The following is an 18,255-nucleotide window of genomic DNA, read 5'->3' on the forward strand; positions in this document are numbered from 1 at the left end:
TATTTATTTAAATTGATATCGAGGATTTCAGTTATTTTGAAAACAAAACTAAACCTGAGTACATTTTTAAAAATTGGTGAAACATAACAAAAAAAAAGTGAAACACAATCAAGAACCAAAATAATTGTCACAATAATATTATTATAAAAGTACCTACTTATACTTTTTTCAAATTATTATAGGAAACTATCCATATTTCTATTAACCAATATAATCTTCCAAAACTGGTGGAATTACATGAGAATAAATACTTAATTGACTTCCATTCAAACAGGTACTGTTTAAATGAAAATAGACGGATATTTTACAAAGGACACTCTTTTGTGCCCAGAGTTGTACTAACATTTCTTGATGCATTGGCATCATTTGGTCGACAAATTTGTCTAATAGTTCCATCGATAAAACCCAAGCAGTTCGATATAGCTTCTCACATATTACGAATTGACTAAAAACAAGTTAATCATTTAGGTTCATAATAGAAACAACAGCTAATAGCTTACCTGAGCATATATAGGCACCTATTTTTAGCACGCACATTATGAGCATTCGATTATCTAATAAGTGCCCATGATTTTTCACAATGAAGTTTGCAGTTGTAATAATAAACTGCGATAATGCTCGAGACTTGTAGTCGAACAAACTTTCCAAGTCAAGTAGTCGACTTGGTAACTCAACCGCTTCAGAATCATTCAACATTTGACAATTTAAAAATGTTAATTCATGAAATCAAAACTATATACAGGGTGTCCCGAGAGTAACTGTGCATACTCTTATCAGAGGTAGGGTAGGACTAGGTGTGTACAGATTGACTACAAAAAATTAATTTCTTCCTTTCCTCAGAAAGCTACAGGGTGTGTTTTGATATTCATGGTAATGGTGACACCATCATCAGAACCAAACTTATCGGCGGAAATTATTGAAACTTGGGATGTTACATGTTACACATGCCGAGGTCGAGTCAGAGAGATATTAATTATTTAAATATTCCAGGACAGGACCCAATATTCCTCATTTAAAGGGCTAAGGTTAAAACTTCATCACTTTGTATTTCGAATATGAAATCATTGTTTAGATTTTCAAAAGGAGCATCGATTCAGCTTCAATACGCAGTCTCACTCAAAGTCGTCACAACTAACATTCTTTTTTTTATGAATTTTTGAAATTGGACAAAGTTCGAAAGGATACCGAACACTTTATTATTAGGAAAAGTAACCTCCTGTCAAATATGCTGAATTTTTGATATGTTTAGTCACTTTGCGAAACATTTCGAGTTTTTCCTGTTCTGTCACCAACTTGACGCTATGATTTATATATGGAAATTCTTTTTTCGATTAATTCTGCTTATTTTGTGCCAATTGGTGCCATATGTTATGAATTTTGAGCTCATCCACTCGATATATTTCGAGTTTTTCTTGTCATAACCTCAGTTTGGTGACTCACGGGAAAAACTCGAAATATCTCGAAAAGTGAATGGGCACAAAATTCATAATATCCGACACGAATTGGAACGAAATGAGCACTAAATACCCAAAACAATTTGATACCAAAATTCCAGTAGTGAATAACTTGATGCACCTAATTACACAGTGTGTTCCAGCTGCTCACTATTTTTAGGGTTCAGTTATTCGAAAATGGTTACAAATCGCCCTAGCGACCTACAATCAAAACATGTGTATGAATCTTATTCTACACCTTATTCTACATCATATTCGAAAAAAATATACAGAGTGTTCCTTTCAAAAGAAAGGAAAACTTATTATATGTATTCGAAATGTTCCGTACTAAAATAGTTACTTGTGCAACAAGTGCAAAAAGTGAATGTTTATTGCACTCGACGTGAAATTGGACAACACGTCGAGTGCAATAAACAATTTTTGGACGAGTTGCATACAACATTTTTTCTACGTTCATGCAAAAAGCAAAAAATGATTTATTGAGGTGCGGCACTAGGTGTAGGAAAATGAAAAGCGCAACTTGAATACTTTATTATTAATATCGATTTGTATTGAAACAGGAACTAATACGTTACGAACAATTCAACTCAAACTTTATTTTTACCCTCAATGTTGAAAGTGAATGAAAAATTGGTGCAATTTTCAATATGAATATTTCGTAGTGAAGTACTTTTTAAGTCCACTTCTTGATTTGTTACTGCTGTAAACGTACTAGTACTTGGTAACTGTACATCGTTATTTCCTTCAGGCTGAAATATTTGTTTGTCATGATGACAGCACGTTAAAGTAGAATGACAGATGAGTGCAATAAAAACTTTATTGCACTAGTGCAATAAAGAACTTCTTTCCCCACTAAATATAATTCAATAAAGTTTTGCTTTTTGCATGAATGTAGAAAAAATATTTTTTTACCATCATAATTTCAATATTTTTTCAAAATCTATTATTGTAAGTACGGTACATTTCGAATATAACTTTCGCTTTCGTATCTCATATTAATGACAGACACATCTTGATTACTCAGAAAAGTGGAAATTATCTAGGCTAACGTTTTGTATTGTGTAACAATGGACACCAAATAAGAGTTTTCAGGGTCCTCTAGCATCAAAACTAGCTTATAGAAAAATTTTTGCCTGGTTCCCTTTTCGTAAATAATTGCACAAGTGCGTCAAAATTACCGATAATTTTGCATGACAGCGTGTTGCCATAAAAACTGCAATCGGTCATTTTCATTTTTGAAGAAAGAGCCTGACACCGAAGGTGAAGGGCTCTTTTTCGAAAAATGAAAATGACCGAATGCAGTTTTTCAAAGAAAACACGCTGGAATGCGAAATTATCCGTTCATTTTGATGCACGAGTGTAATTCGGGGAAATATTTCCCGAATAAACTGTTAACTTGTCAAAGTGACATAGATTCCATAGGTTCGAACTGTGTAAGATGCATAGAAACTATGCATCTATGAACAGAACAATTATCGCAGTGCTATTTCGCTTCCTACAATGCAATAATCGCTGTAATTTTCAATAATTGCATTCCATTTACATAGAATTTTTGACAGGAGGGAAATATTCGGTTGAAATGACTTGGACTATAACACATCAAAAATTCAACCAATTTGAAAGGAGGACTCTTTCCCCCATAAATTGTGCGGTGTCCCTCGATTTATTCAGGATTGAGGTATATTTTGAAAGTCGCGAATGAATACGAAGAATAAAAATATTCTTGAAAACACAGTGAACGTCTAGTAGATGATAAGAATTTTCTAATATATGAAATAAGTCATTAGTGAAATAACAATAGAAAGCAGAAAAAATTATGCCCAAAGACATTCCTCGAAACATATTTTGTGGTCATTTTCTATGTTGAATTAGTTATTTCTTATTGGTTCCATATTGTTTTAAGATTTTGGAATTATTGAAATGATCAATTTGACTAATAGAGAATATGAGGCATACATAATGAGGTTGGACCGCATTTTGTTTTAGAAATGATAAATTACCTTTACCATAATTATCCAAATAGATAGATAGGTCGAGGAGGACTCATTTCATGGCCTCCTCGTCTTGATTATTTCTATGGGGAAAATTGAAGGATATTGCTACTACTGAACCATGTAGTTTCTGAGGTATCCATACTACTAACATTTCATTCTGGCAGAAGCGGTTCCTCATATGCGATTGGAACTTTCAACTTCCTCGATAGTTAAGATGGTAGTGCACTGGACTAGTGAATCGGAAGTCATCCTGGCGAATTCCTGTTAGTATTGGACCTTGTTCGATGAACCCCTGTGATGTTTTGATTTGCGTTCGGTTGTTTTTATAGAGCTCCTTTATCACGTTGATGTCATTTACGAGAGTCGTGTTCTCGAAGTATATCAATGTCGACTGTACGAAATGGATCAAATGCCTTCTTTAAATCGACAGAACAGAGGAACAAAGGTTTTTGATATTCGATGGAGTTTACAATCATGCCTGAGGATGAAAACTGCGTGTATTGTTGATCTTTTTGGTCTGTAACCTTCTTGTTCTTCGCTAAATTTTATTCTAGTCACCATTTTTGTTTTGTAATGATTTTGGTCAACAGTTTGCTAATGGTGTTTGAGTTTAATAAACATATCATCTTACGATTTTCCGGAACGTCTTGTTTCCCTTTTTGTAGATTGGGATTGTATTGCTGTTTTTCCAATCGTTAGGCACTTTTTGGGTCGAGATAATTTCTTGGAATGGTAGTGTGATCGCTATTTCCAATTCGGGTCCTCCGTACTACAGCATTTCGTTGACGATTCGATCTGGGCCAGGGGATTTTCGGTTTTTCAATTTTGACAGTACCTCATGTACTTCTACTAGTGTTATGGTGTCCTCTTCTGGGTAGGTGTAAGTATTGTCTCCGTTATCGTTATATCCGTAATCACCAGCTCTATACGAAGGTTTCCCATTTTTCAGGAGTGATCATGTTTACCTCTTTATTAACTGTTCGTATTCTCTTTCTTAATGTCTTTCAAATTCTTCTTAGTTTTCACGTCTTCTGTAAATCATTCTCTTCTGTTTTTTTTTCAATTTGCGTTCACTTTCCTTACCCCGAGTGCTTCAATGGCACTTTGTATTATAACAAGCATTCATTAAAATTCGTGGTCCAGAGAGCTGTGTTGAAGAGTTGATCTTCTGTAAACCATTCTCTCTTTTTTTTTTTTCAATTTGGGTTCACTTTCATTACCCTGAGTGCTTCAGTGGTATTATAACGAGCGTTCATTAAAATTCGTCGTCAAGAGTGCCGTGGAGAAATTAAAGTTGATATCTGTGATATAAGTAGCGCTTAGCTTGTATGATTTCACTAACATTTGTTCACATCATTCTTCGAATCTGGAAACTATATATGGTACAAGCTAAGCGCTACTTCTAATCACAGATATCAACTTTACTTTCTCCACGGCACTCTTGACGACGAATTTTAATGAACGCTCGTTATAATACCACTGAAGCAGTCAGGGTAATGAAAGTGAACGCAAATTAAAAAAACCAAAGAGAATGGTTTACAGAAGACGTGCAAAAGAAAGAAGAGTACATGAAGTATAAAAGCAGAAGAACTACAGAAGAATACGAAAGATATAAAGTAACCAAAAACAGATCGAATGATGCTGTAATACAAGTAAAGAAGACATACTGGGAAAAATTCTCTGCTGACATGATTTTTCGAATTCTATCTCTCAATCTTAATATGGTATTAATTTTACACTTTGTAAAAATGGTTGCAAGCTTGGTGAATGTATCTGCCGGAGCTGGAAAGTTTGAGATACCAATCAAGCGTTATGACAGTGTTTTCACCCCTGTTAACTAGTTTGTCTAAGAAGGGGACAGTCGAACTTGGCCTAGATTTCTTCTACTCCAGTTTGTAGAATTGCCATAACCAACATAATGGTATATAAAAATTGGCTGGAAAGAGAGGACTGGAACAGTCCTGCGTAATAGAGTGGACATTACAGTTACAGCAATAAGGGTTTTTTTGTGCCCATGAGTCTACCAAGGATATAATAGTAATAATAATTCCCTCAACATCAAATTGAACAATCCTGCCTCTGAAAAAGTCTTTAAAAACTCAACAGAAACGGTATAGGAATCTAACTGATTACGTCTTCCCATAAGACGTCATAAAAGGCTTAGGTGAAAAAGAAACATTCCAGGTGAAAACTTGTATTTGAAAAACATCAATGCAGATGACAAAATAAAAATTTAAAGATCTGTAACTTCCCTTACTTTCGTTTTCGTTAACAGCGCCTTGCAATATTTCACTTTTGAAAATCACGTTAGAGGATCTTTTATTACATGATTTTTTAATAAAATATAGAATGATTGTACGTTGCAATAACTCTCTATTAACAATTTCAGGTTGTCGCCACTCTGGGAACAACCTCATCCTGCACCTTTGACAACCTTGAAGAGATCGGTCCCGTGTGTAATGTTAACAAGGTGTGGCTCCACATCGACGCCGCTTACGCAGGCGCAGCCTTCACTTGTCCCGAGTACAGGTATCTGATGAAGGGCGTAGAGATGGCCGATTCCTTTGACTTTAACCCGCACAAATGGATGTTGGTCACATTTGACTGTTCTGCAATGTGGCTTAAAGACCCCAACTGGCTCGTGGATGCCTTCAATGTAGACCCTCTCTACTTGAAACACGACCAACAAGGCTCAGCACCGGATTACAGACACTGGCAGATTCAGCTCGGCCGTAGGTTCAGAGCTCTCAAGATTTGGTTTGTCTTGAGACTGTACGGAGTCGAGAACATCCAGAAGCATATACGGAAGCAGATTGGGCTTGCACATCATTTCGAAGAATTGGTCAAGTCGGACGATAGGTTCGAGGTAACTGAGGAGGTGCTTATGGGTTTGGTGTGCTTCAGGCTAAAGGGCCAGTCGAACGAAGTCAACGAACGACTTTTGAAGAGGATCAACGCGAGGGGTACCATACATTTGGTTCCTTCTAAGATAAGAGAAATGTACTTTTTGAGAATGGCTGTATGCTCTAGGTTAACTGAGAAGGAAGACATGGATTTAACATGGAAAGAAGTACGGGAATCTGCTGATGATATTTTGGGAGAGTAGAAAATGAATGAATTTTAGGTAAGAACGCAAATTTTATAAGAGTGGATAAATGAATATACAGAATATTCCGTTGAAAGGGAGTCGTGATATTTCTTCAATCATTAGCCAAATTTAAAGAGAAATGTGCATTAATGTTCTTAGGGTGACATATTTTGCAGTAGCGAAAAGTTTCAAATATGCTACCACTTATGAGAGGTAGAATTTAAATAGGAAACATGTGTCGAGTGACCCACCTTTGAATTTCCTATTCAGAAGCATACGATGAGCTCTTCAAGATGGTCCTATATAAAAACGTATTCAGTTTTGAGTATCTTTCTCATTTTATTCTGGACAAACATAGAAGATTATTAGAATTAAAGGCTACGCTGGATTAGAAACGAAATTTCCCAAGTAAGCAGGTTGCACATTTACTGAACATTTAAGTTATTCCTGGAAAGATATCGAAATATTTCAAAAATCATGGGCCCAAAATACCTTTTCACACGATCCAGCTTTCTTGATAAATTACGGTGTCTGTTATCAAGACTGTATATCTTGTTAATAGGTTACTAGATAATGTATTTCTCTTTACTGAGAAGCCATATATTATTATTTGAAGGAAATTATTCACTGTCTAGAAACCATTTGAATTCAAAATTGCGCATTTGTGATTGGTGGAAATGAAAACAAGGGAAACGGTGTTTGATTGTCTCAGTCTTTACTTGTCGGAAATTCATCTTGATGATTAAAAAGTAAAATAACTTATTTCCGCTTTATATATTTATTTTCACAACAATTGTTTCGTCATGATAACCCTAAAATTGAACTTCCTTGAAGCAATGGAGATAAATAGGTACCATAAAAAACAGATTCTCCTCAACGACCAAACGGACCTAAATAAATCTCCCTTACTCAACCCGTTTTGAAACCCAAGAATTTCCATGATTTTATTATATTTTACACCATATTTTTTCAACTATTCAAAGAACTGTATCCCAAATATGTAGTTAGTTACCATGCTCACCTGACGAAGTCATGTTATCATGACGAAACAATTGTTGTGAAAATAAATATATAAAGCGGAAATAAGTTATTTTACTTTTTAATCATCAAGGGAAACGGTCATGTACATACTTATTTAAGACATTGATTAATATTTTTCATACTGTACAGGGTGGGCAAATTTCGATGTTTTAGCACTACAACTTTTGAACCAGAGCAGATAGACAAAATCTGATACCCACTTCTCGATCTCTTTTTCTGAGAAACTAACAAGGGTAGTATTCATTTTTGGCCACCTTCTTTTATTTTCGAGTTATAAGCGAAAATTGGAAAAATGGCGATATCGGAAAACTTTTATATCTCCGCTAATACTGATGATAGAGCTCTGAAATTAAAACATTATACTGACACTTTTTTACGTAGAATCCAGTGGCGTGCTCTTATTTTCAAAAGGGTTTTTAATTGAAAAGCTATGACCCAAAGTTATGTTTTTTCGAATGGGAACACTAGATTTTTGTGCCATTTTCTGAAAGATAAATTTTTCCTGATTTCAAAAATATATAACATTGTATGATTCGTATCAAAATAAATAACAGAAAATGGTCAAAAACCTTTTTTTACTTAAGAGTCTCAATATTTCTATGGTTTCAACTGTTGATGAGCCTTTCTATAACAAGAGCAGTGTCCTTCCGTCAATCTGATTATTTCTATGCTTTTCACTTATTTCTACAAAATTCGAATCTATATTTATTTTATACAAATATTTTCGAAAAGATAAACGAACTTGGAAAAAGTTTCCTAGGTAGCTTGAACACAGTTTCAAATATTCATCTATGGAAATATCGAGAAGAGGTGTCGACTGTGCATTGTGCAATTGTTGTCATTATTAGGTTAAAAATTATTTCTTGTTTGTCCCTTCGTAATTAAAATGTTGAGTTCAATCATATATGCATTGTTTCATATGCTGTTTAAAATGGATTGGTACTTGTGCGTATTGATTCTGGAGACCTATGTAAATAATCTCGTGATACATGCATCTCAATACAACTCTTTCGATTGAAAAATTCGATCTTGTGGTTTCTCCGTTATTTCCAAATCAATTTTTAGATAAAAAATTTATAAAACATATCAAGATTCGAATTTTGTAGAAATAAGTGGAAAGCATAGAAATAATCAGATTGACGGAAGGACACTGCTCTTGTTATAGAAAGCTCAATTTTTCTGTGTTCATCAACAGTTGAAACCATAGAAATATTGAGCTCTTAGGTGAAAAGAGGTTTTTGGCCATTTTCTATTATTTATATTGATCCGAATCATACGATATTATATATTTTTGAAATCAGAAAAAATCAAGCTTTCAGAAAATGACATAAAAATTTAGTGTTCCCATTTGAAAAAACATAACTTTGGGTCATAGTTTCGTAATTAAAAACCCTTTTGAAAATACGAGCACGCCACTGGATTCTACGTAAAAAAGTGCCTGTATAATGTTTTAATTTCAGAGCTCTATCATCAGTATTAGCAGACATAAAATGTTTTTCGATATCGCCATTTTTCCAATTTTCGCTTATAACTCGAAAACAAAAGAAGGTGGCCAAAAATGAATACTACCCTTGTTAGTTTCTCAGAAAAAGAGATCGAGAAGTGGGTATCAGATTTTGTCTATCTCCTCTGGTTCAAAAATTGTAGTGCTAAAACATCGAAATTTGCCCATCCTGTACATGTTTAAATAAATGGTAGGAAATTTATGCTTACTGCATAGAATTTATGAAATTTTTAATCAGAAGTCAAAACTCATTGTATCGCTTTTGAAAAGCTTAATACTACTTATCACCTTACTTGACAAAGATGGATTGGTTCTTTGTTTTTGTGTTCTTCATCATCTAATGCCCGCCACTCACGAAGCGTTTTTTCGAGCGTTTGGTAGCAGGCGTTCAAGAGATTCCAGTCGGGCAGTCAAGTTCATTCTCTGATTTACAGTCGTGTGGTCGTGTCCCGAGCTGCCCGACTGTAAAATTATCCGAACGCTCGAACATGGTAGCCTCGTGAGTGGCCGCCTTGAAATGAAATCATCATATTTGGTATCGATTGAAGGAAGTCATAAGATTTATTACATACAGGGTGTTTCATCCCCATCAAAAAATTTCTGCTCTTCAAGAATATTTCCATAATATTCCAATATTCCACTATACAGGGTGTTGAATCTTAGCTTGTCAAAAGTCCCATATTTTTCTAATACGGACCTGATTTTTTCAATTAGTTTAAAGATTAATCGAAGGACCTAATGTTCGTTCCAAATATCAATCAAATATAATGGGTGGTCCAAAAGTCATAAGGAATTGAAAACATTGGTGACTTTATAAACCATATATAACCATATATATAGGTTTTTTGGACTCGTCTAGGGCAGCTCTATATCAGGTTAATGTATGTACATTTACCCTGTTTATGTAGGTTTTTAAGATGTCGGAACTTTGATGGAATGCTCAAAGCTGATTCATTAGAGAGAGTAAAATCAATAATCATTATTTTTTCAGGTGCATCTGTTATACCTCAACATGTATTCCTGCCACATAATAACGATTAATAATTATTTATAAATTATTTATTGCAATAAATGTATATATGTATGTGTTGGAAGGACCAATAAAAAAACAGCTAAATTATGTATTGTACAAGTAAATATAATTGTTGAAGCATCACTGACTTTCTTTCGGAGGAGGTCCACCATACCTCTTGGTTAATGTAATTATCCTCTGAGCTTCTCTTATACCACTAAGTCTTGCCCCATGAACAGTAGAATGATGGCCAGCACAAGTTGCTTCTCCAGCAAAAAGAAGAACAGGTGGTTGGGGGTCACAAATACCAGGAACTGGAGAACTGAGATCACATTGGTGTCCCACGTTGGAACTTACACTGAGATAGCTATAGGACCCACAGAAATATGGATCTGTAGCCCATTTCGATCTCAATATAGTATCGGGATAAGGAAGTGACGCATCTCCTGTAAATCTCCTCAGCACTTTAGTCACACATGAGGCTACTTCTTCGTCGGTCGCCTGCTCCATTACTGCTGCTTCAGGACCACCCACGTAGGCACAGAGAACATGTTTGCTTCCTTCCACCTCCTCTACTGCGCTGAGGCCCTTTGTCCAGTCGGTCCTCGCTAAGAGCTCTTCTTGAGACCAAGCGAATTGTATGTTGCCATCTTTCCACACCCAAAACGGTCGGTCGTAGTCGAGGAATATTTTGTCAACTGCGCCATAACCTAGCCTCAGAAAAGAGAGGGCAATTAGTGAATCGAAGGTCACGGAATAATATCAACTTTGATCGATCACTCAAATATTATTGAAGAAAAAAAATCTTAGACATTGACATAGACATTGCAACAATAAATTACATCCAAATTGCAGCAATTTTTTTTCTGGGTGATAAAACACCTTTCATATCAATTCAGTTACTAGAGACGATAGTTGTTTTCTCATGTTTTTTTTTCCATCTCGACTCTCCTTAGCCTCTGTGGGACTCTCAGAAGTTTACAGCTTATACGAGTTAGGAGAACCGCTTATTTTATCAGACAAGAGTATTTTTATAACAAAAAATAACTAACTTCAATAACGGCCGTCGATAACAATTAACTACCGAGTAAACAGAAATACTCAACTGGAAAATTAATATCCAGCTCTTAATGACCGTAAGATTTTCAATGCAGAAGAGGGCGTAGCAGTGTTTCTCATTCGTTATGAAGTGAGATTCGGTATCATTCTAATGCTACATATCAATGAGTCCATAAGGTTAACACGAATGTTGACCCTATAGTCAGGTTTGAATGAGTCAATCTGTCAATACCAGGGCAAGTTAAAAGCCTCAAATCCAAAGCCGTAGCTAGAAAAAATTTTTGGAGGAGGTCTATCGACTTGTGCTCTAAAAAAATATTGTGGAATTTGTGATCAATAATTGTACAATAATATAATTCATACAGGGTGTTTCTAAATTAGAGGTATGAGAAAAATGAGACATTCCTTCAATAATTTTAAGAAGAAAGTCATGGGCCCGCAAACGCTTTGTTTTTGAGATACAGGGTGTTTCTTGTAGTCCTACTTTTTTGTGATGATTATATCAGTTTATAGAATCTTTATTAATCTTCGCTACAGATTGTGTAATTAATAAGTATCAAAACTCTTAATTAATTTATTCATCACAGCTTACCAACTGGATCTTTATATTAATTTGGATTTTTCTGTGAACTACTAGAGAATTTTTTTCTCGGAATTGATAACAGATACGACAAAACTACAAGACACCAAAAAGTGTATTGCTGGATAAAAGTTTAGTCCACCAAAAAGAAGTTCTGGAGGAAAGAAAACATATCACCATGTATATTTGCATTCAAAATATCCGCATGCTGAAAACTTCAAATTGGAATATCAAAGCCTCATTTAAGTTGAATATCTAGTGAATGAAAAGTGCTATAGAAAAAAAAAACTTATAAAAAACAAACTTTAAAAACCTTCATCTCGAAATTAAAGCGTTTGCGAGCTTATGTTTATAGGACTCTTCTTCTTAAAATCATCCCATTAATCTGTCATTTTAGTTTGTATTTCCAATTTAGTGTATAACTGGTGATTTTCTCAAGTTGAGTCAGTCAAAAATCTTGAGAAGGAAACATCTTACGTAAAATTTTTTGAATTAAATGTTGATGGTTTTGAGGGGAAAGTCCACGCATCCCAGATCCTCTTTCATTTAATTCACCATTGTGAGGGGTATGAGGGTCAGCTTTGAAATTTCAAATGGAAACACCTGTTTTTTATTAGAGATTCGTATTTTATCACAAAAAATACAATAATTTTTCACGAATCGTCACAGATGGCTCTGTATTCGAATTTGAATTTTCCATCTGAGCGACCGGGTTTTTCACCATAATTCGACCCCCCCTTTAACTTTGTTACTAAAAGAGGTACAAAAAATGTTTTCTACAAAAGTTTCACGAAATCGACTAGTGTTTTTTGAAACGATTCCACAAAACGAAATATATACACAGTGGGAAATATAGTGATTGCAACTTCATTTTTTCAAATAGAACATCTTGTTTATTTTTCAAAATTTGACTAGCTCTTCTTCCCCGAGTTCGAATATATAACATATGTTTGGTCTATCTCTCTTATTCTGAGTACCACACAGTTTCAAATTTTAAGAACCACCTGGCAACGATATGATACGTTTTTCACTATAAAGTGGAATTGGATGCAACTCCATATATTCTCTACTTTTTTAGCTTTTATTTTCATTGTCCTTCACATAAAGTGAAAATATTTCAAATTTTTCCGCTTCTGTGTAGTGCATATTCGATAAATAGTTTCATTCTATGGCAAAGTATGCCATATATCGTGGCCAACGAGATAACTAAAAAAGGGCATTTTGAATTATCGCAGCCTTCCACTTGAAAACTGATTACTTTAGCTTGCCAAGCGGTTCTTAAAATTTGAAACTCTGAGGTACTCAGAATAAGAGAGACAGAGACATCATATGTTATATATTCGAAATCAAGGAAAAAAGAGCTAGTCAAATATAGAGAAATATAAAGGATGATCCATTTGAAAAAATGAAGTTGCAATCAATATGTTGCCCACTCTGTATATATTTCGTTTTGTGGAATCGTTTCAAAAAACAATAGTCGATTTCGTGAAACTTTTGTAGAAAACATTTTTTGTACCTCTTTCAGTAACAAAGGGGGGGCCAAATTATGGTGAAAAACCCGGTACACCAAATGATCATATGAATTAAGAAATACCTCTGAATATACGATAGAATAAAAGATTCAATTTGAAATAGTTGATAGTATATTTGGTGAAAGTAGAATCCTGTATTTCTGGAATTAAATTAGGGAGGGGGGAGGAGTTGTTCTCCGGACCCTCTCCCCTGGCTGCGGCCTTGTCTAAATCCTCCCGGTATCTATTATATGGTCTCGAGTTTTGACACTGTTTATTTTGTCTTTGATATATCATTTTGTTTGAACTCTAATGATGGGTTTAATAAAACTTTCATCGTGATGATTTGCTCGATCTAATCATTTATGTGTTCAATTTCAGTGCATTTTTGACATTTCCATAGATTTCAAACGATAATCGAAAAGTTGATTGGTCAATTTAATTTTTTTGAAACCCTTCGTGAATCTAACTTTTATTACTAAGAAGTAGAAGATTTGAATCTCAAATGCCGTTCATTAATTGGAAAAATCTGACGAAGGGTTACTTTCAAAATTTTAGTTTTTTTATTTCAATTCAAAGCCTCTTGCAAAATTCTATCTTGATCCATAAAGAATATAGGAAAAATATTACTCTAACCACAAAATCGACGGAATCATCAGAACCGAAGAAAATTCAAGGAGAATATTGGGAAATGAAAAGTTAAGTCATGAAAATACCTACTTATCACATTGGGTTCAGATTTTGTGTGTGATTGATCTAATCTTACAAATCAATTGATTTGTGAGATTTATTAATGGTTTGCCCATATGTCTATCAAATGTTTATTATATATATGAGCTTTTGTTCTCCATACCCATCGCTTTATCATTTCATCACAACGTCTGTCATTATCGAATTTTGAGCCAGAAATGGTCTCAAATGATGAGGTTCACGATGCGGTTCAATATATTGATAATGTGAACTAAGAAGATTTCTGTTTTTGATTATACTTGATGGTATAATAATAAAAACCTACCCAAGCACCTTATGGCCTCCATTTTTGGCGATGGTAGAGGTGGGCAAAACATTTTTTCCGCGTGTTCTTTGAGGACGCCTAAGGAGACAGTTACAATGACATAATCGGCACAGTATTCCGAACCATCACAACACTGTATGACTGCTCTAGGTCCCCTATCTCTTGTTTGTACTGCACCCCATTTGATATTAGAAACTGGCTTGTTGTATAGAACACTGCACTCGGGTAACTCTCTCATGAGTGGCGCAAGAACTCCAACAAAACCGAGTGGTACTTTTACTTGTCCACCAGGTATTTCTATGTAGCTTCCATAGTTGTCTGCGCTAACTTGGCATAAGTCATCACCTAGTCTATATTTCAAGTGGTTTGTCAACCCGAATAAAATCCTTGAAGCGTCATACCTTTGGTCCTCCGCAAAATTTTGCAGCTCTTGTTGTATTCTCAAACCTTCAACGAAAATAACATTAGAATCATAATATATTCAATACTCATTCAATGTATTCGGCCTTTACTTGATGGAATCCAATATCAAATGAAATAGAATAAAGTAGGTAATTTCCACAAATACATTGTTATTTTATTTAATGTTCAATTCTGATTTTTACTTCAGCAAATTGTACTAGCAATTTGAAATTTTGAAGATACTGAGAGAAATAAATAACAGAAAATCATCCAGTGTGTTGAGCTGAAACGCACGACACAAACAATAGAATTGATATTAATAGACGTATCGCAACATACGAATATGCAATTTTTTAATAAATCATCTCTCATTTTGATATGTACCATGCGCATAGATCCGATTTTAAAGATATATCTGAATCTGGCACACAGGCCTCTCTAGCTTCATTTGAGTACTGACTACCTACTATTATTTGAAGATAATTTGATATTATTATATTATATTATTATTATATTATAGATGTTATTTGAAGATCCTTTTTCTAAATTAAATATTTGCCGCCACTTTTCAACAAGAACTAACCAACAAATATTTGTTTCTTCAGAGGTGAACAAAATGATGAAGTCACGTTTTTGAGCAATTTATATTTCATTCTTTTTACAAAAAAATTTTAAAGAAAGCAATTTTCAAAAGGTTTCCGTAAAAAACGTTCACCTGAAATTCTTGAAATTTTTCATGTTGATACTATATTTCATCCGAAATATATGAATATGAAAACAGAATGAAATACATGAATATGAAAACGCAATACCAAAATTACGATCGGTTTTCCTATTGAAGTTTTGCATAGATCTCGCGCTGACTTCTAACCTGATTTTTTGGAATAATTTTTCGGCCAACGAGGACCAAAATAATATTTTGAGACTGCCGGAAAAATCCAAATGGTAATATCAAAAAATTTCAATGTAAAATGAATAAATACAACTATTTGGAATCGAATTTTCCGAAAATGGAGGGCCATTAATGTTTTATTGAAAGAGAGTGATTTTTGGTTGTATCATGTTCTAGACTACTGTAATAATTTTTTGAGCAATTGTAGAAATAGTAACTTCTGGCTGATCTGATGCTTTCTTCACAGCGAACTCGAATTTTTACGAATGTGTTAGGTCCTACATCCAGTACGAAGGTAGATTATATACTAACTAATTCTGATTCAAATCATTGTCGGACGACTGTGTTCGAGGGTCACTTTAGCGACCACATGATAATCTGCCTTGATTATTTTTTTCAATCCAGGTTAAAGCTCATACAAGAGCACAAAGGTAGGTACACCTCAACTCGGAACATAGCAACTAAAGCCCTACAGAATCTTTTATTGAGATTTCACATGTCAATTTTGATGGTGTTTACATGGCATCTGATATAACTGAATCTTTCAATTCGTTCATTGACATTGTGCAGTTTTCAATAAATAATTTTTGTCCAATGAGACACCAAGATGTTGTAGAAAGGTCAAATCTGAGATGGCTGAAATTAGGGTGGCCAGTCAAAAACTCAAAGACCTACATTGGCTATTGAGAAATTCTAAAACTCAACATGCTTTGACAGTATATCAAAAAACTAAAACTAACTATAATCTGCTGTTTAAGTCTTTAAAATTACATTACCACAAAAATCCCAGCAATATGTCAGATGATAAATAAAAATAAAACGGTTTGGAAAATTGTGAATCAAAAAACAGGTAGATCGAAGTTGACATCAAGTTAAGTCTGAACGGTTCACCATGTTCCGATTCAGATGCACTTGCTGATGCCTTCGCGAATCATTTTTCGTCGATTGCTAAGAATAGTGGTCTGTGAGGCCGCAATATGCACATGAATGAATAAGGGCTCAAAAGTCAAGTCGCAACTTTTCTCGAAATTTTGCCTCTACTTGAATAACGAAAATTACATAAAGAGAAAAAATATTATAGGATACCTAAGAAATTCATGAGAGATCCATGTTCTTTTCCTGAGCACACCGAAAACAAGCTGTGCGCTTCTTCCTTGATCTTCATGAAAGTGTGATAGGCCAAGATGGCAGTAGACTCTTCAATAACCCTGCCTTCACTTGTACAATAGACGGCTTTTTTGTAGTCACTTCTTAGGAGGGGTTGTTTGATGAGACCCTCTGTAGCTGCCAGGTTGTAGACGGGGTTACCTACACAAGCGCCCTCTATGTACTGCGCCCCCATTTCAGCTATTACGTCGCCGAGCCAGCATGAATGAATCCTTCCTCCGGGTCTTAAAAATCGATATTGAATTGAGTCATTATAAGAGAGATGTCGGCAGTATTAACTATTACATTGAATTTTTTGAAAATTATCGGGGCGTTTTGTTTAGTAGGAATTTCTAAGATATTCAAAATTTCTCTGGATACATGACAAAAATTAATTTTTAATAAGGACATTACATGATTTTACCTAAAAGGAGTTTGAAAAATGATTTTGACATGTTCTGCTAAAAAATAAGATCTTCATAATCATGAACTCTATCAGTTTCATTGAGTTCAGGATGCTCCTGATGCTCTCAATACTCTGATATATGCTAATGAGCTGGTCACATTAAAATATAGGTATAGGGATTATTTGTGTATTAGTTCGAGTTCTAGAGAAGAAATGATGGGAATAAACCTGCTTAAAAATACCACCAAGACTTCTTGTTAATTTTTTACTTTGAACAATTAGAAGACAGAAAAGGCTATGGTTTTATTGAGTGAGGGAGTGACAACAACGGAAAAATATAATATTCTAGCAAAACGAAAACCTATGGTCTGCTACAATTGATACAACCTCAAGATTGGCTACTATTGTTCACGATGAAATAACAGAATAATGTTGATAAGTATGAATTCTAAATAGAGACCAGTGAAAATTTGAGGACTAATGGAATTTTATTCTTTCCTCAGTAGTATTCAGAAACATCTCTCCACTTACCTATCTGTTGCTTCAAGAACAGTAAAATTACTAATACCGCAGTGAGCTAATCTTTGGGCTGCTGAGAGTCCAGCTATTCCAGCTCCTATAATAACTATAGAAGGTTCTGGCTTCGAGGGGTCAACCATTGAATCTGATATGGTACAGACTGCAATGTAAGGTTTCTTTGGAGGTTTGCATTTTTCTTCTTGTTGGCAATCGCAACGGTAGCTACTTGTCTTCAAAAATCTGAATGAAAATCGTTAATATTCCCTTGAAGAAATAGTCGAACAATCATGTAATACTAATCAAAGAACGAAAAGAAAATTGTGTCACAAGTTAACAAACTAAAGGCTCATTGAGACAATTACAAAAATAAAAAATATTGAAGAAGCTTTCCAGATTAAAAAATTATAGGTATGGTTGTAAATGGAATGTAAATAATTAAAATTTACATTTTATCTACTAGAACGCTCACCTTCTTTGGATGGATAATGAGAACACTCGACTAGAATTTGGCAGTAATTTGGATAAAATCATCTTATGAAGAATAAACTCGAATTTTTACATAACATAGCGATCAATCAAAATGACAAGTTCATGATTTCTATATGACGACAAATGGTTGGGTCACAGAAAAA

The 18,255-nt window shown here is 34.5% G+C and overlaps 2 protein-coding genes across 5 annotated transcripts in view; one reads left to right on the top strand and one right to left on the bottom strand.

Moving 5' to 3' along the window:
• The window catches only part of LOC123679005 (aromatic-L-amino-acid decarboxylase-like), a 24,876-nt gene extending 14,642 nt beyond the window's left edge, over positions 1 to 10,234 (top strand). For 3 of the 4 annotated variants that reach the window (XM_045616311.1, XM_045616313.1, XM_045616314.1), the window contains exons 7-8: positions 5,838 to 6,572; positions 10,073 to 10,234. In XM_045616311.1, the coding sequence (XP_045472267.1) occupies positions 5,838 to 6,554 (717 nt within the window). In that variant the 3' untranslated portion in view covers positions 6,555 to 6,572; positions 10,073 to 10,234. Of the gene's footprint in view, positions 1 to 5,837; positions 6,573 to 10,069 lie in introns of all 4 variants that reach the window. The other variant, XM_045616312.1, reaches the window with a different exon arrangement.
• Positions 10,126 to 18,252, bottom strand: LOC123679004 (peroxisomal N(1)-acetyl-spermine/spermidine oxidase). The gene is made up of 5 exons (XM_045616310.1): positions 18,093 to 18,252; positions 17,636 to 17,863; positions 16,639 to 16,943; positions 14,259 to 14,705; positions 10,126 to 10,803 (listed from the first exon to the last, which is right to left on the bottom strand). The coding sequence occupies exons 1-5, from the start codon at positions 18,152 to 18,154 to the stop codon at positions 10,235 to 10,237; spliced, it is 1,611 nt and encodes a 536-aa protein (XP_045472266.1). The 5' UTR covers positions 18,155 to 18,252; the 3' UTR covers positions 10,126 to 10,234.
• Between the last annotated feature and the right edge of the window lie 3 nt (positions 18,253 to 18,255).

Source organism: Harmonia axyridis, chromosome 4 (assembly GCF_914767665.1).
Source record: "Harmonia axyridis chromosome 4, icHarAxyr1.1, whole genome shotgun sequence".
NCBI classification, from domain to species: domain Eukaryota; kingdom Metazoa; phylum Arthropoda; class Insecta; order Coleoptera; family Coccinellidae; genus Harmonia; species Harmonia axyridis.